Source organism: Candoia aspera, chromosome 1, assembly GCF_035149785.1.
Source record: "Candoia aspera isolate rCanAsp1 chromosome 1, rCanAsp1.hap2, whole genome shotgun sequence".
Classification (NCBI taxonomy): domain Eukaryota; kingdom Metazoa; phylum Chordata; class Lepidosauria; order Squamata; family Boidae; genus Candoia; species Candoia aspera.
Window position 1 is genome coordinate 103,674,654 of NC_086153.1, and position 25,882 is coordinate 103,700,535.

The 25,882-nt window shown below is 40.6% G+C and overlaps 2 protein-coding genes across 5 annotated transcripts in view; one reads left to right on the forward strand and one right to left on the reverse strand.

The window, feature by feature from the left end:
- CCN6 (cellular communication network factor 6) overlaps positions 1 to 21,128 on the reverse strand; it is a 64,421-nt gene extending 43,293 nt beyond the window's left edge. The window contains exons 1-2 of the mRNA XM_063296391.1: positions 21,101 to 21,128; positions 6,335 to 6,643 (exon numbers count right to left, since the gene is read on the reverse strand). Coding sequence (XP_063152461.1) covers positions 6,335 to 6,643; positions 21,101 to 21,128 — 337 coding nt within the window. The remainder of the gene's footprint in view (positions 1 to 6,334; positions 6,644 to 21,100) is intronic.
- Positions 6,442 to 25,882, forward strand: part of FYN (FYN proto-oncogene, Src family tyrosine kinase) — a 140,082-nt gene continuing 120,641 nt past the window's right edge. For 2 of the 4 annotated variants that reach the window (XM_063311043.1, XM_063311062.1), the window contains exon 1: positions 6,442 to 7,020. The gene's annotated coding sequence lies outside the window, so the exon portion shown is untranslated. The remainder of the gene's footprint in view (positions 7,021 to 25,882) is intronic. The other 2 variants (XM_063311070.1, XM_063311077.1) reach the window with 1 other exon arrangement.

Here is a 25,882-nt window from a genome sequence, read left to right on the forward strand (position 1 = left end):
GGGAAAATCTTCTCTAAGCTGGATTTGCGGGAAGCCTATTTCCGTATCCGCATATGGGAGGGGGATGAATGGAAGACTGTTTTCAATTGTCCACTGGGTTCTTTTCAGTACAAAGTTTTGCCTTTTCGGTTGGCGGGGGCACCAGGGGTGTTCGTGCAATTGATCAATGAAGTGTTACATGAACATTTGTTCAAGGGTGTACTGGTCTATTTGGATGATGTTTTGATTTACACTGAAACGGAGGAGGAATATGAGCGCTTAGTGAAACAGGTGCTTAGCAAACTGAGAAAGGCTGAGCTTTATGCTAAACTTTCTAAGTGTGAATTTCATCAGACTCAGCTGGACTACCTGGGGTACAGGATCTCTGACAAGGGCATTGAAATGGATCCTGCGAAGATTCAAGCTATTTTGGGGTGGGAGCGCCTGTGTACCCGCTGGCAGCTCCAAAATTTTCTTGGATTTTCCAACTATTACCACCAATTCATCCAGGGGTTCGCAGAAATTGCATTGCCTCTCACTGATTTGTTACATACGAAGGGGCTGGGGGACACACGCAAGGTGAAGAACCCGGGGGCATTGCTCAATTGGACACCTGAATGCCAGTTGGCTTTCGACAAACTTAAAAGCCTGTTCACTGCTGAACCCATTCTTCAACACCCTGATCCCACTAAACCCTTTGTGGTTCAAGTGGATGCTTCCGATTTCTCAATTGGAGCGCTCTTGCTGCAAGCGGATGCTGATGACCGCCTGAAGCCGTGTGCGTATCTGTCCCGGAAATTTTCCAAGACGGAAAGGTGATGGCATGTTTGAGAGAAAGAAGCTTTTGCAGTCAAGGCTGCTTTGGAGGCATGGCGGCACCTCTTAGAGGGGGCTAAATGTCCTTTTGAAGTTTGGACTGACCATAAAAATTTGGAAGTGCTCAGCGTGCCCCGTAAGCTCAGTCCTAAGCAGATCTGCTGGGCTCAATTTTTCAGTCGCTTTGACTTTAAGTTGAAGTTCATTCTGGGCAAGAAAAAATTCCTGGCTGATGCGCTTTCCCGCCTGCCCCAGGATTCGGTCCAAGCACCTGACGTTGTGGGTACACTGTGGACAGAACCCCAATTGGGGTTGCAAGCTGTCACACGCAGTCAGACTCATGCACAGCTGCCCCCAGCTTCGGTTTCACCGGCTGGGGGAAGGACGTCAATTCCCTCACAATTGCAACAACAGTTTCTGCTAGAGCTGAAATCTGACACTTGGTTGCAAGCGAATAGAGACAATGTTACATTTGATAGAGGCTTAGCTTGGAAGCAAAACCACCTCTATGTCCCTGACAGTTTGCGAAGGGAAATTTTGATTAGGTCTCATGATGATAAAGTGGCTGGTCATTTTGGGTTTGTCAAAACCTTGCATCTGGTACGCCAATTTTGGTGGCCCACATTGAGATGTGATGTAAAAAGTTATGTTGCTTCTTGTCCTGTCTGTGCTATGTCAAAACGGAAGGGGGGCAAACCGCAAGGGCTGCTGCAGCCGGTGGCCAGCCCCTCCCGTCTTTGGGAGGAGGTTTCCATGGATTTCATCATGGATTTACCTCCTAGTCAGAGAAAGACTGTGATTTGGGTGGTAAAGGACTACTTTTCTAAGCAAGCCCATTTCATTCCATGTGCTTCCATTCTGTCTGCGCAGCAATTGGCCCGCCTTTTTCTAATTCACATCTACAGGATTCATGGGAGCCCCTCCCGCTTGGTCACGGACCACGGAACACAGTTCACTTCCCAATTTTGGAGATCATTTTTAAAGCTGGTGGGCACCAAGCAGGCGTTGTCCACTGCGTTGCATCCAGAGACTGACGGATCTACAGAGGCTCTTAATTCGACCCTGGAACAATTTTTGCGGGCATTTGTCAACTATCAGCAGGACAATTGGGTTGATCTGCTACCTTTTGCTGAGGTGGCTTATAACAACGCCGTCCATCAAAGCACGGGGCACATCCCTTTCCATACTGTGTTTGGCCAGGGCTTTGTTCCCATTCCTGAGTTGCCTCAACCCTCCACACAGCCCTGCTCTGCTTCTGATTGGGCTGCTCAACTGGCTAATTCGTGGCCAGTGATTCAACAGGCGTTGGCTGATGCCCAATCTGCCTATAAACTGCACGCTGATAAGCAATGAGCCCTTCAACCTGCTTTTAAAGTTGGTGATAGGGTCTACCTTTCCACTAAGTTCATTAAGTCCCCTCAGCCCTCGAAGAAGTTGGCTCCTAAGTTTGTTGGACCTTTTCCCATTGTGGGAGTTGTTAACCCTGTCACGTTTAGACTGGATTTGCCACACAATCTGAAACATTTACATCCTGTTTTTCATTGCAGCTTACTCAAGCCTGTCAACCACTCAGATCACTGGCATCCACAACCCCCACCTCCTGCTCCGATCATGATTGACGGACAACAACATTTTGAGGTGAAGGAGGTCCTTGATTCTCGCCGACTACGTGGCACTCTGCAGTACCTTATTCGCTGGAAGCACTTCCCCCACCCTGAGTGGGTGTCTGCCCGTGATGTACAATCTCTTTTGGTTCACCACTTTCATCTAGCTTATCCTCTCAAACCTGCTTCTTAATGTTTTTGGGGGGGCGGTATGTCATGTTCACCGTTCCAATGTTGCCGGTACATTGTAATGTTTCACATGTCATTTGGCTGATGCGTGTTTCGTCTGGGAGGGGAGGAGGATTCCATCTCGTGGGAATGTTATATGTTAGTAGCTGGATTGGAATGTGTTTGGGTTATCTCGTGTGTTCAAGGTTCCTTTCCCAGGACATCAGCAGAAACGGTTACCAGCACCTGGGGGGGGGGGGGGAGTTTGCAACGGCAGGGCGAGGGGAGGGATTACGTTTGAGCCGAGGGTTTTTAGTTTGTATTTGGCACGCTTTTGCTCATTCTCAGCTTTCTCTGTATTTGCATACTATTCTTTAATAAATCAGATATCATTAAGTTCCTGCTTGTGAGTCTGAGTCTATTAGAGTAGGCAATCATTACACTAGCATCTTCAGAACTGGTTAGTGCTTTCAAGTCAATTTGTGCTAATGCAGCACAATGCTGCAAGAATATTTAGCTGTGACTAAAGTTCGCAGAATGGTTCATATTTGCAAGTCGTCTTAATGTTAGAACAACCCAGTTAGGGTCTACATTCTCTCCTGAGCAAGGCATGCCTCTCATTGTTGTTGTTTATTCGTTTAGTCACTTCCGACTCTTCGTGACTTCATGGACCAGCCCACGCCAGAGCTTCCTGTTGGTCATTAACACCCCCAGCTCCCCCAGGGACGAGTCCATCACCTCTAGAATGTCATCCATCCACCTTGCCCTTAGTCAGCCCTTCTTCCTTTTGCCTTCCACTCTCCCTAGCATCAGCATCTTCTCCTGGGTGTCCTGTCTTCTCATTATGTGGCCAAAGTATTTCAGTTTTGCCTTTAATATCATTCCCGCAAGCGAGCAGTCTGGCTTTATTTCCTGGAGGATGGACTCGTTTGATCTTCTTGCAGTCCAAGGCACTCTCAGAATTTTCCTCCAACAGCACAGTTCAAAAGCATCTATCTTCCTTCTCTCAGCCTTCCTTATGGTCCAGCTCTCACAGCCATATGCTACTACAGGGAACACCATTGCTTTAACTATGCAGACCTTTGTTGTCAGTGTGATGTCTCTGCTCTTAACTATTTTATCGGGATTTGTCATTGCTCTTCTCCCAAGGATTAAGCGTCTTCTGATTTCCTGACTGCAGTCAGCATCTGCAGTAATCTTTGCACCTAGGAATACAAAGTCTTTCACTGCTTCTACATTTTCTCCCTCTATTTGCCAGTTATCAATCAAGCTGGTTGCCATAATCTTGGCTTTTTTGAGGTTTAGCTGCAAGCCAGCTTTTGCACTTTCTTCTTTCACCTTCATCATAAGGCTCCTCAGTTCCTCTTCGCTTTCAGCCATCAAAGTGGTATCATCTGCATATCTGAGATTGTTAATGTTTCTTCCATGCCTCTCATAGGGCCTACAGTATTCTGCTTTGTATCTTTCCAAAGTTATCTCTTCCTCCCATCCAACACTGCAGATCCTCTTCCATTCCTTGCTCCTATATTGGATTTCATGTGGTCCCATTTCTCTTGGGTGTTTCATTTCCATGTTCCACTCATAAATATTTTTCAGACTGATTACTTTGTCCCAACTTCCTTGCTCACTCTCTCTTCAAATTCCTACCACAGCATGCAATGTTTCCTAAAATGAAGGGCACTTCCTGGTGAGCTTTGACACTGCTCCTGGAGTAGTACCATACCACTTTGCTCCCACACTGACAATGCCAGTAGACAATGAGTCTGTTTTCTACAACTCAGTTGCTCAATATCCACAATTAGGAAACTTGTGCCTCCTGCTGCCTACCTGCCATACTCTCAGTTGTGGCTCATTTAGCTTACTATTTCATCACAGAGAAGAATGAAAACTTACACTCAATAATTGACTGTCCGCTGCAGTGCAAGAGAGTCAGCGCTTAGAGAGAGAGAGAAAGAGGGCCAGACAGACAGAACTATGCTACAGAGTTTAAATGTAGGCTTCTTCCTCTTACTGTCCAAATTAATAGATGGTTGGTTGTTGTCTTGTTGGTCCTTGGATGAACCTAAAATATGTTTTCATAATGGTGTTGCCTAACCGGATAACTATTGGTTCCCATCTTGCTGATGTCAAGCCTTATACCTCCAGGGTATCACTGTGTATTGACACCCATTTCCACCCAGGCCCATTTTCTTTGTTTTGCTTCACCATGAATTAATGAGAGGAGAACTTGGGTGGGCAAGGGCATAAGCTAGAAGCTGATTTCTGCATTTCCTAATGGAGGGAGGAAGGTCAATACTAGTTATTCTTGCAACAGTTGAATAAGTACAATCATAATTAGTAATGTTCCTGAGAGTTTGGGAAGTGTTTGGGGGATGAGAATGGTGGCCACGAGAAAGAGTTCCAGGCTTGTCTTCTAATCTTAAGTATTATGACAGGATGAATAGGCAAAATGGGACTTCTTGCCCTACCTAAGGTTATTTTAACAGGCATTTTATTTTATTTTTATTTTACTTTTAATTTGGTGGTTAGGATACTGCAAAGCAGAACTTCCATTCTCTACCATTACTTTGCTTCCAAGATTATTTCCAAGACTCTTTTGGTCTTCTGTAGATCTGTAAAGACCTGACTTTTCTCCCATGCACTGGCCTGGAATGGCTGATGAGCCTGTTCTGTAATGTTATTATTGCCAGCCTTGATTATGTATTGATTATAAGTTGTTTTTTAAAATTATTATTCAATTGTTGTATGTTGTATTAATTTAATTGCTGATCTCAGGCCTTATACCTCCAGGGTAAATTAAATTAAAATTATTTTTCAATTGTTGTATGCTACCCAGAGTCACGAATTGTGAGAGGGGAGACTTCACAAATCTCATAAATGAATAAGGAAGGAAGGAATGGCTCTAGGCCAGTGTTTCTCAATTTAAGGTTTGTGGAATTCAACTCCCAGAATTCCCCAGCCAGCATGCTTACAGGTCTTAAAAGTTGCCAAGTTTGAGAAACACTGCTCTGAGCCCTACATAACCTTTTAATGTTATTTACTGTATGTGTGTTATTTTTATGTTATTTTATGTTGTCACTAAACAGTGACTGCAGACCAATGCTTTATTTGGAGAAGCGCTCAAATGAGAAAAAAGGGGAAGGTAAGCAGAAGAGGTAAAGAGCATTTAGAGAGGTGGCAGGGAGTAATCTCACATTTGTTGCCCATTAAGCCCTCATGTTTGTGACCACAAATGTTAAATTTAGTCCCACCAAGGTAATTTCCACTTTCCAGCTTTCTGACAAACCAATCCCCCTTTTATGGGACTTGCCTATGGGGTCACTAATTAATTTCTGTAAAAATCATCTGCACTGCTCGTGACTGGACCCACAGTGCTTCCAGCACCACCAAATCCAAGTGGCATCAGACGTCTACCCAACGAACCGTGTTGAGTTGGATTACAGAGACTGCCTTATAGAAATGCCGGCAGTCGCCGTACTGCACGCGCGGATGGGGCAAAATAGGATGGGAAAGAGGAAGGCTGGGGTTGACGATAAACTGGGTCTTTCCAGGAGTATGATTCATTCCCATTAGCACTGTTGCAATGCGAACGCCAGCCAAGAAAAAGAATATTCTCCGCAATAGTTCCCTTTCCGTTTAACTGGGGGCCTGAAAGAGCCCTTGTACAACGAGGCGTCTGAGAGAGATTAAAGGCGCAGCCCAGCCCACCGCGTGCAGCCCGCCGCTGTTGCAGCTGACGTGACGTGTAAAACGACCCCTTTACATACCCGCCTTCCCGTACGGGGGGCCTGCCAATAAGGACGGAAGCGTTCCCATCCGCCCCAAAGTCGCTTCGCCATAGGCCGGCCAGGGATGTCTGTCTTGAGCCGCTCTCCCCGCTTTGGGAGCTGACGCAGGGGTGAGGAGGCAAGGCAGGGGAGCGGAGTCCGGGCTCCAGCTGTGCAAGCTACCGAGGAGCAGCGCCAAAGCTGCGATGCTGCGGTTGCGCCATCTGTCAGGAGCCTGGGTGGCGGCGGCGGCGGCGATAGTGGAAGGAGGGGAGGAGACTGACTGAGGCAGCTTTTCCTTAAGACTTGCTTTTTTTTAAAAAAAAAAAAAAAAGGGGGAGGAAACGGAGCTTCGAAGCCCGAACCCATCTTTCCCGGACAAGCCCGGCAAGGCTGCCCACGCGCCGAACAAAGCTTTGGACGCCCTCTTCGTCTCGGCGCCCCTCGCTGCTGAGGCAGGGACTTTGACGCCCACCCGTTCCCTCCCCTCCGCGGTCTTTCGGTCCTTGTGTTCATAATAACCAGGCTCCGGAGCTGGCGGGAAGTGGGTGAGCGAAGGACCTGGAGAACATTTCGCGAGGGACTCCTGCCTCCGCCCTTAGGATCCTGCAGAGAGAAGAAAAACGAAGGGGAGGGGGCGTTGGTTGAGAAAGGGGCTCTGCAGACCAAGTCCTGCCGCGTTTCAGGTAAGACCTAGAGCGACCCCCCCCCCCATCACAATCACTAGCCGCCCCGCCTCAGGGAAAGGGAAGGAAGCGTGCGCCGGCTTTTGTGTGCTCGCGTTGGGTTTCTTTCCCCTTACCCGGCTTTGTGCGCACTTCTTTGCCTGAGGTGCCTCTGAGCATAATTGTCTCCTTCCTCAGTGCCCTCTCTCATTCGGAACTCCCTTCTTCAGACCCTGAGGCTATGTAGAAACCCAAATTCCCGAAGGGAAATTGGAAAGGGGGTGGCGGTAATAGCAACGTGGATGCGAGCGTTCATAATTCGGAGTGGGTGGGGATGGGCCCAAATAACGACTGCGGGGGAAGCGTATCTGTCCCTACCAAGAGAAATATCTTGCGTTCACATTACAGTAAGGGTTAATTTGGTCGTTGAACGTGGGGGTGGTGGTGGTGGGGGAGGTGAGGATCCTCTAAATTCTAAGGAGTCGGATCTCTTAGATGCAAATATACTTAATACATTTATACATATTCTCCTATATGCATTCTTTATATGAAAACTAACCCTCCAGCATGGTTAAGGCCATCATGACTAAGAGTTACAAAGGATGTAGTCCGACATGAGGAAGGCACTAGATTGGTTGTGGGGTGTCATTCACATAGGGCAGTTATTCTTGGATAAGAGTACTTGTGCTAGTTGGGGGGCAGAAGTCCACAAGAGGAAGACTTTGAGATTAGAAGTTTCTCTTTAACTAGATTTGCAGGATGATGTGTTTGCATTAAGGGTAACCTGGCATCTCACCAGAAAGTGTGTGATTAGTGTGAAATGCTGGCTGCTCTGTGGAACCAGCTCTTGTGAACTGCTGATTGTGACTAGGGGTGCCAGATGACAAAATGTTCAAAACAGGATGCTTTCAGATCTGCAGAGCTGAGGCTTTGTGAAACAAGCTGCCTGCTGGTATGGTGTGGCTGTGGTGTTCTGGAGTGGAACTTGTTCCCTTGGCCCATAATAGAAGAAACACTGGATAATCCCTGATGAAGATGCTTTGGGGTGTGAGAACATTAAATAGATAATGTTCTGTAGCATGTTGAATGTGGAAGAGAATGGTAATAACTCTGATGATGTAATCCTTTAATAATTGATGGTTTTCCTGTTCAGCTGGGTTTTTCACAGGCTGCCTTTTTCTTCTTTTGGGATCCTTTGCAAAAACCTTGAAATTAGAACTGGTCTTGACCTCTCTAACTTGCACAAACTGAGGATTTTACTAGTCTAAAGATGGGAGGGACCATAGTGATCCATGCCTGGGCTTTATGTTCCTGTAAGTTAACTGCAAAAAAGGGGAGTGGAAGAAAGAGTAAAACAACTCCTCCTCCTCTTCAAATAAATCTTGCAGGATTTGTATGAGAGTGACAAAAAAAGGACTTTCAGAGAAGAGATCTATGAAATGCTGAAGGGCACTGAAGTTTGAAAGGGAACCTCCTTTTGATTCTTGTCCTTCCTCTCTGGGGCTGCTGTTCTCTCTTTCCTCAGGAGAGACCACTGCTCTCTTCTCAGTTTCTTTCCCTAAACATTTGGCTTAGTGAAGGATTCTAAAAGCTCCACCATGGGTGCCAGCATTTAAACCAATCTCTTAAAAAAAACCTGGTTGCCTGGTTTTGTTATGCGGTAAGAGTTTGGTTTAATGTTCTATCTGTAAAAAAAATTCAGAATTTTTCTAATTTAAAAATGAGGGAGTGATTCATGCAGGTGATTCAATTCATTCTGAGGTAGGATAATGCTGAAAGCATAGTCCTATGCATGCTGACTCAGAAGCAAATCCTGTTAAGTTTAATGGATTTAGGTGTGTAAGACTGCAGCCTAAAATGCACATCGTAAAGGTGAAATAAAGGATGCACAAACCTTCTCTTTTATTCTCTCACCCCATTAAATACTATGCTGGATTTGAATCCTTGGGAAAGGGATAAGTTTGGAAGATAGCCTCCCCTTTCTTCCACATGTATGAACTTCAACTCCCAGAATTCTCAGAGTTGCTGGTTGGGGAGTTCTGGGAACCCCGGTTTAGTCTAAGGCATATATAGAGTTTAAAAATTCTGCTTAGAAGACTGTGTTGTTTTCTTATTCTCAACTCCACATCTTTTTTTATACCACCAAAGCAACTACATTACAATGAGTTTCTTTAAAACAAAATTATCACATGATGCCATTGTAAGAATTATAGCAATTGTTGAGTACACTTGTGCTAGTTTTTAAAAGATATGGTCTACTAGTAAGCTATAATAAAATATCCTATAACTCAGTTACATAAACTTAGTGGGATTAATTTGTTTATTTGAATTATTTATATGGCTGCCTATCTCAGCATATTGACTCTGGGTGACTAACAATCCATAAAAACATACTTGTACTTACTTACTATTTAATATAATTAGGTTCTTTGATAAATGGTCCTGTTGTTCTTGTGTTAGTAACTGGCTGTATTCTGTGATTTCAGAGGGTGAATACTTAGCTTATTAAGTTCCCTAACACTTTATTATATTTTAATCAGTCCATACTGTAAGGGTTATTTATTACCTGGACAAATATAAAAATGTGCTAAGTGTGCTAATTGATTATCTAGACCCCTTTCAGTCAGGATTCAGGCCCAGATATGGAACAGAAACAGCATTGGTCGCACTATGGATGATCTCTGGTGGGAGCAGCATAGAGGCAGTGCATCCATCCTTACTCTTCTTGACCTCTCAGCGGCTTACGATACCATTGACCATGGTATCCTTTTGGGTCGGCTCAGGGAGTTGGGGGTGGGCGGTGTAGTTTTGCACTGGTTCACCTCCTTTCTCCAGGGCCATTCCCAATCGGTGTTAATAAGGGAGGAGAGATTGGGCCCAAGGCCCCTCCTTTGTGGGGTGCTGCAGGATTCACTACTCGCTCCTCTCCTTTTTAACATCTACATGAAACCGCTGGGTGAGATCATCCGTCTCCATGGGATGAGGTATCATCAATATGCTGATGATACTCAGCTATACATCTCCATCCCGGGTGAGGTAAGGGATGTGGTGATGGCCCTTTCCAGGTGCCTGGGGGCTGTTGGGGTCTGGATGGGGAACAACAGGCTTCAGCTGAACCCTGGTAAGACGGAGTGGCTGTGGGTTAATGGCCCCTTGGCTCCTAGGAATTTGCAATCTTTAGTTCTGGATGAGGTTGCATTGCCCCAGACAGTGTGTAACTTGGGGGTCCTCTTGGACTCACGACTCCTGCTCGAAAAGCAGATGGCAATAGTGGCCAGAAGGGCCTTTGCGCAACTTCATGTTGTGTGCCAGTTACGCCATTTCCTGGAGCGTGGGGCCCTTTGAATGGTCACTTACACCCTGGTCATCTCCCATATAGACTACTGTAATGTGCTGTACATGGGGCTACTCTTGAAGACTATCCGAAAGCTACAGCTGGTCCAAAATGCAGCTGCACAGGAGATTTTAGGTGCTTCAAGATCAGCACACATAACTCCTCCACTCCGCGAGCTGCATTGGGCGCCAATTTGTTTCTGGGTCCAATTCAAGGTGTTGGTTATCACCTTTAAAGCCCTACATGGCCTGGGTCCAGGTTACCTAAGGGACTGTCTCATCCCTGTTACATCAGCCTGTCCCACCCAGTCATGCAGAGAGGACATGTTACGGACCCTGTCTGTAAGAGAATTCCATCTGGCAGGGTCCAGGAAGCATGTCTTCTCTGCAGCAGCTCCCGCCCTTTGGAACATCCTTCCCCTGGAAGTGAGGTTAGCCCCCTCCCTCCTGGACTTCAGAAAACAGCTGAAGACCTGGTTGTGTAACCTGGCTTGGAGTGGGGAGAGGAAGAGCCATTCTTGGGGCTGGTTAGTTCCCTAGTTCTGCCGGGACTGGTCTTATCCCCTTACGGGCTGAATTAGATCTGCCATTACTTGGATTTCATTGCATTTTACATTTATTGATTACTGGTATTATTTATGATTTTACTGAATTTTAACTTGCTTTTATTGTGAACTGCCCAGGGTCCCCTGTGTGGGGGAGATGGGTGATAGATAGATAGATAGATAGATAAATTTCACTTAAATATGTTCATTGCTTACACTGAAATCAAAGAGGCAAAAAGGCTAAAACATATATAACAGCCTTTGATAGATACAGTATGTGCATGCCAATTTTTTTTTAAGTGACCCAATGATAGTGAAGCCACCTGCAGATGACCCCACTGATTTCTCATCTCCTTCCCTGACTTTCTTCTTGTTAGCTGGGCTCAGAGAGTAGAGGTGAATCTGGCTGGAAGAAAGGGAACTGTTTTCCTGGGCGTCTGCAAGAGCTTGCTGCTTTCATTAGAATGATGAAATCAGCAATGTAGTGTTGTGCTGAAGGCTCCACCCCTTTTGTATGTGCATGTGGCATCACATGTACAAAAGGAGCAGGTTTGTATCTCAATGCCATGATGCTGCTTTCATCATCTGTACACACCCACCCCTGAACTAAATCTCAAAACATAGCTGACTGGGTTGTGGAAGTTGTGCTGGCCTTGACCTGGCTAGTACTTGGATGGGAGGCCATCAGGGAATTAAGGGGCCATAGGCTAGACTGGGAAGCTTAGAAAAACAGCAACAGCAACAACACCCAAACTATTTTTGTAAAAGAGTAAAGAGTAAAAACTATTTTTGTCCTGTTGCCAAGAAAACTGCATCCCACCAGAAGTAAATCTCAGTTCAAATTTGTGTAATTAGCTTTAAGTGGTGGGAAGAGGGTTTGACTCTCCTCACAACTGCTGTATTCGCATGCTGCAGTTGATTCAGTTATCCTGAGGCACATACCCCAGTGAACCCATTCTCTGGAAGTGGCCATCTTAGCAGGAAGTTCAATCATCTGACTCTTCAGTGGGTTAAAACTAACCTCCTCAAGGTTGATTGGGTTTAGCTGTTCACATGACACACTAACTCTTGCATATCTAATTAAAGATATGGGAATCCAGCCATTGACTTCTCAAAGGGAGAAGGTAGATGGATCTACCAATATCACAATTAATTTATGCTTCCGTGGATTTATCTGCATTGTGCCCATTTATTCTGTTATTAAATTGTTATTACAAAATATTGATGGTAATCATTGAGATTTTAAAAATAATAATTTGGAATATTTGTAATACAATGTGTAACAATTGTAATATAGCACTTAAAATACATGAAAACTTCTGAACTGTAGGATTGCTGCTTAGGCTTCATGTTCAAGAACCAACAAGGCATAGCTGCAGTTATTCAGATGAGCTAGTCATACGTAGACATCAACCCATTGAAATCTATAGCACTAAAGTTAGTCATAAGTAACTTTGGTTCATTATAATGAGCAATTCAAGTATGATTATATTTGTTACAAGGAAAAACTGCACCTCACTTTTCTGTCCTCCATTAGAGGAAATGGTGAAATAGAGTGACCTCTATGAAACTAACAGGCGTTGCCTGTGTGAGACAATTTTGACAGAGCTAAATGTCTTTTCTAAGATTGCTGTTTAATGGAAGATTCTGGTAGTTGCCAGCTGGGATATTAGTGCTATTTGGGAAGTTGTTTGAGGAGCTCCTTCTCAGATTCGTAAGACATCATTTCTGCCTTCAAAAGCTGTTTTTGCAGTGCTGATACACCATGTAGCAGTTTCTTTCCTCTGTAAGAGTAGCAGCTCAGGAAACAATTTGAGCACAAGGGGATTCTGACTTTCAAACTACAGTGAAAATTGTAGAACAGAAGTAATTTTGAACATATCTATGAGCAATTGTCTTGCACGGGTTGAATAACATTCTTGAGTGAGTGTATATGGTTTTTAGAAGAGTTCATTCCTGAATAACGATATTCACTATTATAATTGTAAAAGTGAATAATTCTTACCCCATAAGGATGATGGGTGGTAAAACTTCCTAATTGGATGCCTTCCAGATATGTGGAACACAATATTCCATTGAATATGCAGATTAATGGGTACACTTGGCTACATTTAATATAATTGCAAGGTGGTACCAGTTGGAGAATACTAGCCTGGGGAATAATTTTATTTTTGTCAGCTGAGCAAATACTGCACACTTTTATGTGTATATACATTATTACATTCAGACGTGTTGTTTTAGTCAGAGTTAAAAAGGATATGTGCTAGAATCAATAGTTAATCTCACACTGGAATTTGAAATAATAATAATAATAATATGCAGGATGTCTAGTATTTTTTCTGACATTATGTCCCTTAAAACCTTATCATTCAGTTCATAAGAAATGAGTCAACTCACATTTCCACTGGTACAGTAGTGAGAATGAAGTGACTCCGCAATTTCCTTAACTGCTCCAAAGATGGACTTTTAATTATCAGTGGGACAAATGTGCTTTTGTAATAGGATATATCTGCTAATTTCTTCAGAGGATGCAGATGCTAGGCAGCTCTGAAAGTTTTTGTCTGTTGAATTTTCCATCAAAGAGGTAACAGTGGAAACAGATACTTGCTATTTCTAAAGCTGTGGATATGAAGCTTCTTTATGCCCTGATAGAAAACAATATATTGCTGCAGGAGCCTGAGTGATACGATGCAAGCATACATGGGTAGAGTAGTTTGAGAAAGCACCCTTGAGGCTTCTATACCAATAGGCTTCTTTAGGATAAACGCTGTATTTCTAGGCATGATATGATTTGCAGTGAACTCACAGTCTAATGCAAATTTGACCACAGAAGTTAAAACTGCTCACTTTTTCCAGCAGCATGCTCCAATTAATCATTACATTAAATTAACCTTTTGGAAAACACTTTTTATAATTTTGTCATGCACATGTTCACAGATGCAAATGTTTACTCTTACAGTCTCTTATTTTCTTTATCAAGCCACTAAAATGAACTATTAGTAAAATCGTATATGTGCCATTATAATCTCATAATCTCTTTATGTGCTTGTGTGAATGTTGGCATCAGTGTGCACTGTCTTAAGGAAACCATTATTGGTGGATCACAAGCTCCAATTCAAACACCCTTTCCTTTTAACTGTCATAGAATAATGGTTTGGTATGAAAATAGGTCACTAAAGATATTTATAGTCCCAACGGATCTCCGTCAAGAAGGAACTATTTTTATAATGCGTGTATATAACATAGCAGCAGCTTAACCAGGAAATAAATATTTCAGACACGATTAGTGGGACTGCAAGCCTGAAAAGTTCTTGTTGTATTATGATTTTTTATTTGGGCATTGAATATAAGAATAAAAATATGTTTCACAGAAGGAAGAATTGAACTAAAAACATAAAAAGAGCCATTTAGCATTCACTTTATCCTGTCTCCTGCTTCCCATTGTAACCAAATTCTACCAGGAAATGCACAAACCAGCAAACTTTATTTGTTGTCATCCCTACAGAATGTGACGCTTGGATGTATCCCGACTCTACCCTTGGAGTCAAGATTTAGTATCATATTTTGCCTTCTTGAATTATCTATATTTTGAAAAAGACATCTGGAAGCTCTTACATTCATAATAATTTTCTACATAGTTATCCAGTCTGGGCAGAGTAGCTTCCCCAATTCAATATCTTCCAAATACTGGACTGTAAATTCTGCCTGCAATTTCACTGTAAATTCCTTATATAAGAGGGATTTTTAAGAAAATACCTGTGATGGGTGAAAACTATTGTCCTTTGGCAACAAGTCAGAAAAAGAGGAGAGAGGAAAAAAATGTCCTTTTATATAAAACAGCTGTTAGTGTCTGTCACTAGAACATGGTAAAAGCTTTTGACAGTCTTCTTGTAGAATCAGGAGGAGGGAATGCTCTGTAGGCTGCCTTGGACTCCTGAGGAGAGGATCTAACAAATTTATAGTTTTATACCTAAATGTTTATACTTGTGCTGATAGTGCAACACAGAAAAAAGAGTAACTAAAAACAGTAGAAGCAAAACAAAGATAAGTTATGAAAGATGGGATAAGATGGGAATGCCTACACATTAAATGTGTCCTTTGTCTTGATTATGCATTCTTATTATATTTTGAAAATAATAAAAATATAAAGATATTATCCAGCCAAAATTAAACACTCCAGTCCCATTAATTTCAACATATGCCTATTCTTAGAACTCCTCCACTGAAATCAGTGGGATCTGTTTAATTTCAATGAGTTTATGCTTTAAATTGCAAGCTAGTCATTGGAAATTCATAAAGGTTGTCTTTGATGCTAGCTTAATATATCTGACCAATTGTTTGTTTCAGTATGTATACTTCTGGTAAATTAATGCTTGCAGCAAAAAACACCTGAGAAATGTTGTCCCAAATAATACTGCAATGGAATAACTCTGTGGAAACATTTCCTTGGTGGAAGCATATTTCCATTTATTTTTAACTTTACTGTATAGGGAAAGGTAACTATCTTAGGGAAAAACCTATTATTGGAAAATCAGTACTTTGTTCTTTATTAAAAGGGGCTTTTTCTCTTATTTACTTTTTCGAAAATAATTAACGTAAGTAACTTCGAAATAATTTTCATACAATTAAATTTGAATAATGTAAAAGAAGATATGCTGTTCACTCTGTTATTCTAATCCAGAAATAATAGCCATATTCAAATTATTATTCATTTGTGCCTTCAACACTCTAATACTTATTCCATTGTGTCAGTTTGGCCACCTAATGTGTTCTCAAAATTCCTCCGGAGCCACCAGTCCAAAAAGGTTGGGGACCCAGAAAAATATTAACACACTGCAGTGCCCAAGTGCTGTTTCTATGATCTCAGTAAGTACAACTCTGTCATATTTCCAATTTTCAGTTTCTCTGACAAGGTCCCCATTTAGACAGACATCTATAGAAATCTGTAGTACAAAGAAAACTGGAATGGTGTTTTCACAGTAGAGTATTAATCAGACAATATGCCTATATGATAAATCAAAACTTACTGGTTTTCTAAAAATAAATTTTCTTTCTAGAGCATCAGGAATGGGATAGAATCCAGGCTCTTTTCAGGTAATATATTCCCACATAGGATTCAGGCCATGAGAAGCAGTGCACAATCTCATCCCCCTCACCCCATTAATCCATACTATGGCATAAGTGAACAGGCAGTCACTTCAAGTACAGTAGGGAACCTGTCCTTGCACATGAGCTGGAACCCTGATAATACAATCCTCTCACCAGTGTGACATGCAGTATTGTATATAGGCTCTGAATAACTGCATATGGTAATCCAAGTGTACCTTCAAGTTTTCCATCTGTCTCTGTCTGAACGGCAAACTTCACTCTGAGGAACATTGTCCACAAACAAGGCCATCCAGATAGGAATAAGAAGCTGCTGCCAAAAGGAAAAAAAAACAATTGTATGGACATGCTTTGCCTATCTGCTTCTTTGGATCTGATGTACAGGGTTAGATGATGCTTTAGTTTAATGATTCAATTGTTTGGATTTCCTTATGCTCAGTAGAAACAATTTCATATAGAGCAGTGTATCTTGTGTGTAGATGTGGGTGTGTCTGTATGCTTAAATATGCTTGTATTAGACCATGGCTTTGATTGCAAACAGTAATGCAAATGGATGCATGATCTCACTTTTGGAGGGGAAAAATAACTTGATCCATATATCTTGATTGTGATTTTGTGGTGGTAGTCATTAACCTGTTGGTAGATTGTTAGTGTGTGGGCATAGGATGGAATGAGTCTTTATTATTCTGATAAAATGTCAACCTCAAATGATTTCCTTTTCTGCTGTGTGAACAGTCAGTGGGATGGACATTTTTTTCCCCTTGCTGATTCCAATGCTGTTTTGCCTTTCCAAATCAAGGTCCTTGCCAATACTCTATGTAATGAAGCAAGTCAAAAGCAAACCAAACAGTGCCTGATACATATTCAGTCTACCTGAAACTATTAGCCCACGTGTGTTACACATACAGAAAATATAACATCTTTACTGGCTAACGTATCTTCTACACATGATGAATGTGCACCTTTGATTTCTGAGTTCAAGGACTGTAATGCTCCTGTTTTTTTCCCATAAAATCAGTTTATCCCTGTTAAAAATAGTCCTAATCATTTTTAAAACAATTATTTTCATATGTTATCAAAATCCCAGAGAGGGTGATGAACAAGCAAAACTTAACAAAAATCTAAAAATTGAGAAATCTTAAAATCAGTGGTGAAAAAGAGCGTAAAACCCCAAATTGTTGGTTGCTGTCATAAAAACAGTTAAAATGCTTGGAGAATAACATATCTTAATCTGGCATCTTGAACATTAAAGAGTGATGGTGGCAAAGACGCTTCTCTAGAAATTAATTCCATAAGCTAAGCATTACAGAAGGTGCTTTCTGGGGTTTATCTTCATTTCTGAAACCAGGGTGATGAATTTGTGACTGATTCCAGCTCTTTTTCCTGAGAGCTTCATAGATAGATCAGATGTCTATCATGCACCAAGTACAGTTTTTAAAAGTTAAATCCTACATTACCTGTAAGCCAACAGGGGAGTTCCTGATAATCTTTTCCTGGTGGTTGGTGTGTGTGTGTGTATTTGTGTGTGTGTAGCATTCTAATTTATATTTCTGCAATATATACATATTCAGAAACAGAAACAGCAACTATAGCTTCAGAAACAGCAACTATAGAATTTGCAGTGATAAGAGATACTGTCAATGGCTGGTATTCAGGATAAATATAAAGCATGGCACCAGGATACATCAGGGACTGCTTTGCCAAAAATATTCTGCTCATCCAGTCCAAATATCTTGTTCAGAGACCCACTCTCAGGTGAGATGTAAGGGAAGAAGGCCAGGTGTTAGGCATTCTCAGTGACAGCTGCTATTCTTCGAATCTCCCCCTGCCAGGAAATGTCTGGCTTCAGGTTTCTCTCATTCCAAAAAGTTCTGAAGATAAAAGGTCCTGATATAGATATTTAAATTTGTACTCACCAACATCACTGTTAAACACATTTCCATTTTACAGATAGATAGTTTTAGAAGACAATGTATGCTAAGAAATATTTGTGCTTCATTATGTTATTCTTTTAGAAAGATAGCATCCCCACTGAATTTTGTTTAGTATAAACTGTGCTTGCATGATATGCTGAACATCAGTCTTAGTTAACAAAAGAATTACATGCACAGTGCAATTTTAATACTTCTAAACAGGGCTCTTTAACTGAGGTTTCAGACTTGCTGTGTTGTGTGGGATCAAAATGGCTGCTATGTTGCTGTAAAAGTTTCTGACTCATGTATTACTTTGTAACAGTTATACCTAGTTTAGGGACAAGAGAGAGAGCAAACAAGACTAAATATTTACTTGAATTTGGGGCCTGCAAGTTTTTAGCACTGATTTCCACTATCCGTGGGATCAGTATCCTTGATTATAATGGCGCTTTGTTCCTCCTACTTGATGTATTTACTTTATACAAGGAGCCATGGGCTTCAAAGCTTTTGGGGGAAAATCTGACATAAAGAAATACAACCCCCTGTCTAAAAGGATAGTTTAACTATACTAGAAGTTCTAGAGAAGGCTTTGGGCTTTGGTACATTTTTTATATTTTTCCATTTGATTCCAGTACATTCACAAGATTTGGCAACAAACGGAATACTAGGAAACCTCCATATTTCTGAATATAATCTCCAATGCTTTTTCTCTCCTTTCATGGTAATTCTGTGAACCTTTTCCTTTATGGGTAGGCCTCAATCCCACATTAAACACAGTGAGATTTCCTTCTGAGTAGACATGCATGAGATTGTGGATGTGTTCCTTTCTGCAGATTATGAACAAGTGCCATTTCTTTCTTTGATTGTTAGTGGGTAATCTCATTTGCTTGCTAGTTTATAAAAAATCCTTTCAGTGTTTAATTTGGAGAAGATTAAGGATTTCTTTCAGATGTGGAACAGTTTGGCTCACCTTTTCTAAATGATCATTTATCCACCCCAGTACATTTATATTACAATCTTCTTCACAGAACATATGCCATTGCTTTATTTTCTAGTGTCTCTGATAAAGATAATAAATGAAACACATTGGTAGTGCTGGTTGGAAATAACAGTAGTATATCTGGATGGCACCGTATTGAGGAACTCTGCTGCTATAAAGGAAGAAGCCATGTACAGTTTTGTCAGCAGGTGTTTCTTTCTGCTGAGGAACCAAAAATAGAAATGGATATCTTTCTTATATGGCTAAGATGGAAACTAGTTATTTGAACCTAGTTAATACTTTTTCACTGCCACTCTCACACAGTGAAACTTAATCTCATTAGCATGTTATTACTGTATCTCATGAGGAGATGGAGAATTTGTGGCCCATAGATGTTGCTTAACTATAGTTCTTTGCATCTTTTATCATTGGCCGGGCCTGCTGGGAATTGTAGTTCAGCAACATTAGCAGGATAAACTATGTGGGCTAATGACAGACATTAATGAGATTAGGACTTTCTGTTACTGGATGAGAGCAACAGAGACTAGATACTACTGAAACTGTTAAAAGTGCTGAAACTGTTAAAAGTGCTTGCATTTCCAAAAATCAGCCATTTGGATGTAGGAAACAGACACGTGGCTTAAGAAATTAATGATCATGAATTTCTGAGGAAAAAAAAGCAAAAATTAATCAAACCTTAAATTTTCTTTAATAATAATGAAACACAGGAAATCTATCCTTGTGTGCCAGGCTGAAACTAGGCTGAAATTCCTCAAGCTGTTTCCCATAGAAAAGACCAACGAGACAGTATAACAGTATCTCTCAAACTTAAAGATGTATGGACTTCAACTCCCAGAATTCCCTAGCCAGCTATGTTGGTTGGGGAATTCTGGGAGTTGAAGTCCACACATCTTCAAGCTGCCAAGGTTGAGAGACACTGGTGTATAACAACTTGTAGTTGCAATTGTGATGGGCTGGATAATGTTAAATTAGAGACCCTGAAGGAGATTCTAGAGGTTACTTTACAGTGCTGAAACTCCCTGCCAAGGAAGAGCAGGCTAGCTGTAATTCTCTTGTCCTTCCATTGACAAACAATGACATTGTTCCTTCAGACAGCTTTCTGGAGCCTGCGCTAAAGCAGATTTAATCTGGGGAATGCTGTTATTATTGTGTTTTTATTTGAGGAATTTTAATTATAACTTATTTTGTATTTTATAATTAACCTTGACATTTTTAATGGAAAGATAGTGTTTTTTTTAATGTATTCTAGTGGAGTCCTTTATGTTCCTATTCAGCTACATTCTTACATTTTCTGCCTGGATTGCATCATTTTAATTTAAGTAAACATAATAACAATATAAAATCCTGCCAGTAACTGTCAGAGTTTGACCTAAATTCTTGCCTGAAGAAGAAATTTAATTTAGACAGCTGAACTCATATCCCTAATGTTCTTACCAAATATTGCAACTTCTGCAAAATTATCTCATTTGAGCTTTTCATAATAAAAGGCAAAGCTATATTAAGATGATCACAGAAGACCTTGTAGTCTAGGTGTGGATATTTTAAGATATCTGCATGGGTTGGGGGGGACAAGTTGCAAAGCAAATGCTTTGGAAATGGGTGTGAAGGAAGATTAGTATTTCCTTCATTTATACTCTACTAAAGTTTATGAATGGGAGGAGGTAAAGGACAGTATTCAGTAATTGACAGCTTTGCTAATTTAAGCCATTATTACTAGCCAAGCTAGAATATAGAGCAAGATTTCTTGTCCTGTCATCTGAGATGAATGCCAAAATGAACAACAGAAATTGTATAGGCTAGGAGAACACAGGGGAAGATATGCTTCATCATCACACTGAAATCACTGCATGCAGAATAGTAAAACAGCAGTTAATCTTGCAAGAAATATTATTTTGGAGTGGCTGCTGTGGAATTCAAATAAGGGACAGAACACATAGCTGTAGATTTCTAATGTACACTGCCCAATAATATATGCTATTATGTTATTTTTAAAAAACAACTGGCTGATACTGTGGAAAATTCAAGAAAGAAAACAATGACATTCTCCAGTGGTTTTGTGGCTTGGTTTAAATATATAAAATCGGCACTGAGAAACTGAGCCTTAGATCATTGATAGAGCTGGCTTAAGATACTTTGCTGTCTCAGATAAAGGAGTAGATCTTCCCTTCCCTTCCTCATTCTTAGTACAGGTAGTTCCCACTTACCGATTGCAATTGGGACCTGCAACTCCATCGCTAAGTGGCATGGTCGCAAAGTGAAAAATCATGTGACTGTGCTTGATTTACAACAGCAGTTCCAGCTGCAGTTATTAGCAAGTTACCCATGGTTGTTAAGCACAACATCACATGACCACAACTTCCTGCTGTTTTGCCTACTGACTTTGCTTGCCGGAAGCCAGCTGTGAAGGTCGCAAATGGCGATACTGTGACTGCAGGTTGCTGTGACCATTGTAAATGTATGCCAGTTGCCAAGTGCCCAAATAGTGATCATGTGACTATAGAGACACTGAAATGGCCACAACTTTGAGGACCAGTCGTAAGTCTCCTTATGCAGCACCGTCATAACTCTGAAAGATCACTGAACAGTAAGCGAAGTCAGTAAGTAAGCGAAGACTACCTATACTTATAATGGTGAATTCATTGATAGTTGGATTTAGCTGTCAATGTTAGCATTGCCCTTTCCTGTTTTAAAAGCAGCACCAGCTCAGAGGATACAGGACATTTTCTCAATCGAGACAGTGGAGTGAAACAATTGGGCTGGCCAAGGGTATGTATGTGTGTGTGTGTATTCTTGCCACCTCCCCTGGTCCACGTGTGCATAGAGACTAGCCCATGTTGTTGAATGTGTCTTCTTCAGTATGCTTAATGGCAGGTCTGATCCTGGCTGCTGCTTTATGATTAAGTGAAATGCACAAGTATGTTATGTTGTCCGTGAAGCCATATTAAGCTACTAAACATTGACACTTCATTTAATGCATTGCAGTCAAAAGATATTGTAATCTTATTCTATTACTTTTCTAGCCTTTACTAAAATAATAATAGGAAAAAATTGACAAGAATGTGCCATCGCCTTTTCAACTTATTCTGAAACAAAGGTTATGTTTGTAAATCTCAGCAACCTTCTTTTTGTTATTGGTTGATTATTGGCATTTTTCTTTGCCAATTTCTTTGGTGGGTCCCATTGTAACCGGCCAAATACTCTATTCTGGCTCTAAAGTAATTTCTTAATTTTGATCAGTGAAATTTCCTTCACCTTGCAGAACTTCCTGTAGAACAATTTGTTTTCTTTGTCTCTTCCTTGATTCTCTGTGTTAACTATCCTGACTGGCGGGAAGGGTATTACTTTTACCTCGCAAGCACATCCAGATAATAAGGTCTGCCTTCACCTTGGTAATTTCCTCACTAACAACTTCTTGATTGATTATGTGCCATCAAGTTGTTTTTAACTCTTAGCAACTACACAGATAGATTTTCTCCATGATGATCTGTCCCTAACCTGGTCCTTCAGGTCTTCCAATGGTGCACTCATCACCACTGTAACTGAGTCCATCCATCTTGCTGCTGATTGTCCTCTTCTCTTTCCTTCAACATTTCCCAGCATTAGAACTTTTTCCAGAGAGCTCGGTCTTCTCATAATGTGTCTGACATAGGATAATTTGAGCCTGGTCATTTGTGTATCTTGGTTAATTTGTTTGGTGATCCATTAGTTTGTTTTCTTGGCTGTCCACTGTATTCTCAGGAGTCTTTTCCAACACCAAAGTTCAAAGGCATCAGTACTCTTCCTATCTTGCTTCTTTAAAGTCCGACTTTCACTTCCATAGAGTGTCACAGGGAATACCATGGCTTTTATGATTCTGACCTTTGTAGGTATAGACACATCATTGTATTTGAATATCTTCTCCGAGGCTTTCACAGCTGCTCTACCTAGTGCTAATCTGTGGTGTATTTCTTGACTGTGTGTTCCTTTACTGTTAATGATGGATCCTAAAAGGCAGAAGCTCTCCACCACTTTGATTTCTTCATTGTCAATTCTAAGGCTGGTTGTTCTAAGGTCATTAATTTGGCCTTCTTTATGTTTAATTGTAGTCTCTTTTTTCACTTTGCTTCTTAACTTTTATTAGTAAAGCTTGCAGATCCTTTTTGTTTTTGTCTATCAGGATAGCGTCATCAGCATAGTGCAGGTTATTGATGTTTCTTCCTCCAGTTTTAAAACCACGCAACTTACAGCATTTTCTAAAATCACCCAACCATCCTTGAGCCAAAGTAATATTTCAACAATGGCTGGATGTTGCTTCGAAGATGCTGTAAGTCATTAGCAGTGAAACAGCTCTGCTGCAATAAAGCAGGTAATGAATGGAGACATGATCTTTGTAATTGTTTTTATTGTGAACCGCCCAGGGTCCCCCATGTGGGGGAGATGGGCGGTGATAAAAATTTGATAGAATGCTACTATTTATTTATTTATCTATCTATCTATCTATCTATCTATCTATCTATCTATCTATCTATCTATCTATCTAACTATGGATCTTCCTTTTTAGGAAGGTGTGCCTAGAATTTCTTCCTTAGCTCTACTTGGTGCTAGGTGAAAACCATACCCAAGTTCTTTAAGCTCTGTTAGCCTGTAAGTGACATTGTCATATGGTGTATTATTGATAGAGCAGTGGGGCCCCACTACTGAGTTTAGGAAATAATGCAATTGATTGTTTATGAACTACTATGGCAATCATGTTGAACAGTTGTTAAAAACCAATCAACCTATATAATGGAAGTAAGACACAATTTTTCCTGATAATACTCTTTCCAAGAGAGGCATGTGTATGAGCGTAATTGAATTTACCCTATTGGGTAAGATTCATTAGCCATAGAAGATTTTTATGTGAGGAATAAGGCTGTTTCCCTAACAATTGAGTTTATTCTGCTGATACGGGTTTGTACATGGAGAAGCAGTTAAAATGTAATTCAGTCCATCAACCTGCTTCTCAGTTAATATGCAGCAGCTGAGTTCACCCATCTTCCTGAACCATGGCTTATTGAATAAACCACAACTGGCTGGCTTTAAGTCATAAACCATGATTTACAAAGCCCAACGTCTAGATTCCTAACACACAGTAAGCTATTACATTATTTATTTGTTTATTTCTCAGACTTACATGCTGCTTCAGTCATAAAAATGTGTACACTCCAATCCAACAACACTTAAAATATAAAACTATCATATACTTCCAAAATAAACAATATGGTGAATAACCAAAAACTATGGCTTAATATAAAGTGTTAACAGTTTGAATTGTATGAGATAGAAAAACGTTTGAATCAGCTGCACATTAAGATTGAATATGAGGACAAAGCACCCAGGCATCTCATTTTTTTCCATTATTCATGTCATGCCTTAATGCAGATCAGTGATGTCATTCATGAGTTGTGTAGGTCACGGAGTGCATCACTGATGTGAGCATGAGAACATTATGCGTGTTCCTAGGTGCAGGTGGATTTCTGAATCATATGGCTAATAAGATCAAAAGTTTTTCCATCTGTAATCAAAGCCACTCTTAATTATTCCTGCAAAAACGTAACTAACTTTTTTGAACCTTAACGTAGTCATGACATCAAACAGATTGCTGTGTCCCAATTTCTGTGATACAGTAAGGAAGCTGCTACTGTTTGTTATGTCACAATTAACTCTCCTTTTTCCAGTCTTTTTCACGAAAATACTATTTTAGTGACACTAATATTTTTGTAATACTGCTTTTTTTTTAACCCTCAAAAACCTAAGTTCACACTTAGCAGTTGAAGGAATGAGGAGAAGAAAAGATATCATTGTGGTTAGAGGAAGGGTCCTAAAATGTAGATTCTGCAATCTTCCTAGTTTTCAAGAGGGAAAAAAAAGCCAAGGAAAACAGAAGAAAAGCTTTCCCCACATGGATGTTTTGCCTGGGGATAAAATTATTCTTGGGAGTTCCATTCTCCAAGATAAAGCTTTCCTTCACCCCATTCTCTTAATTTCTCTTAATGGACTCATGCTTAAAAGGTGAAGGCAAGCTTTTGTTTCTTCAGTTGTGAGTCATTTTGTCTGAGGATCTGCTAATCTGGAAGCACAGTAGTACTACCAAACATTGCTTTCCATCTATAAGCCACATGAAGAATTATTACTTGTGTATGTGTGTGCACGTGCGCCTTCGAGTAAGTGTGGACTAGTGACTGCCTGGACTAGTCCCTGTAGTTTTCTTGGCAAGATTTTGGAAGTGGTTTACCATTTCCTCCTTCCTAGGGCTGAGAGAGAATGACTGGCCCAAGGTCACCCAGCTGGTTTTGTGCCTCAGGCAGGACTAGAACTCACGGTCTTACAGTTTCTAGCTTGATGCCTTTACCACTGCACCAAAGTGGCTCTCATGATTACTTTGTATATTATTCATTTGTTTGTTCATTTGTTTGTTTGTTTGTTAATTAGATTTATATAATCACCCATCTCACAAAACATGACTCATATAAGAACAATTAAAATATTGCATAAATTAAAGGCATTTGAACTGTTGTAGAAAAGCTTTCGAACTATTAGCCTATAATTTTCCGTACTTTGTGGGATATAGTAGTATATGTGTACCCATACTAAGTACAACAGTTATATGAACTGGAAAGGAACGATTATGAATGCATTATTCATTCAATAAGTGTTTCAGTTATTTAATTTGAGGTAAAATACTATTTTAATTAGCTGCTATTATGTGACTGATTTCATTTTTAAAAAGATGGCACGTAAAGGGTTTTAGCGGCAATTCTAAAAATGGCCCCCAAATCAAAAAACTTCTACAATGTTAAATGGTGCTGAGTAGAAAAGTAGGATGGCTTTGAGTTATTCAGATCTGTACTTAATTGTGTTCTTTTCTTTTTAAGAGCTACAGCTCAAATACTTCAATTAAAACATAGAAAAAGGCATTAAACGATTTGTTAAAATAGCATCAAATGGCACTAATAAGGAACAGAATA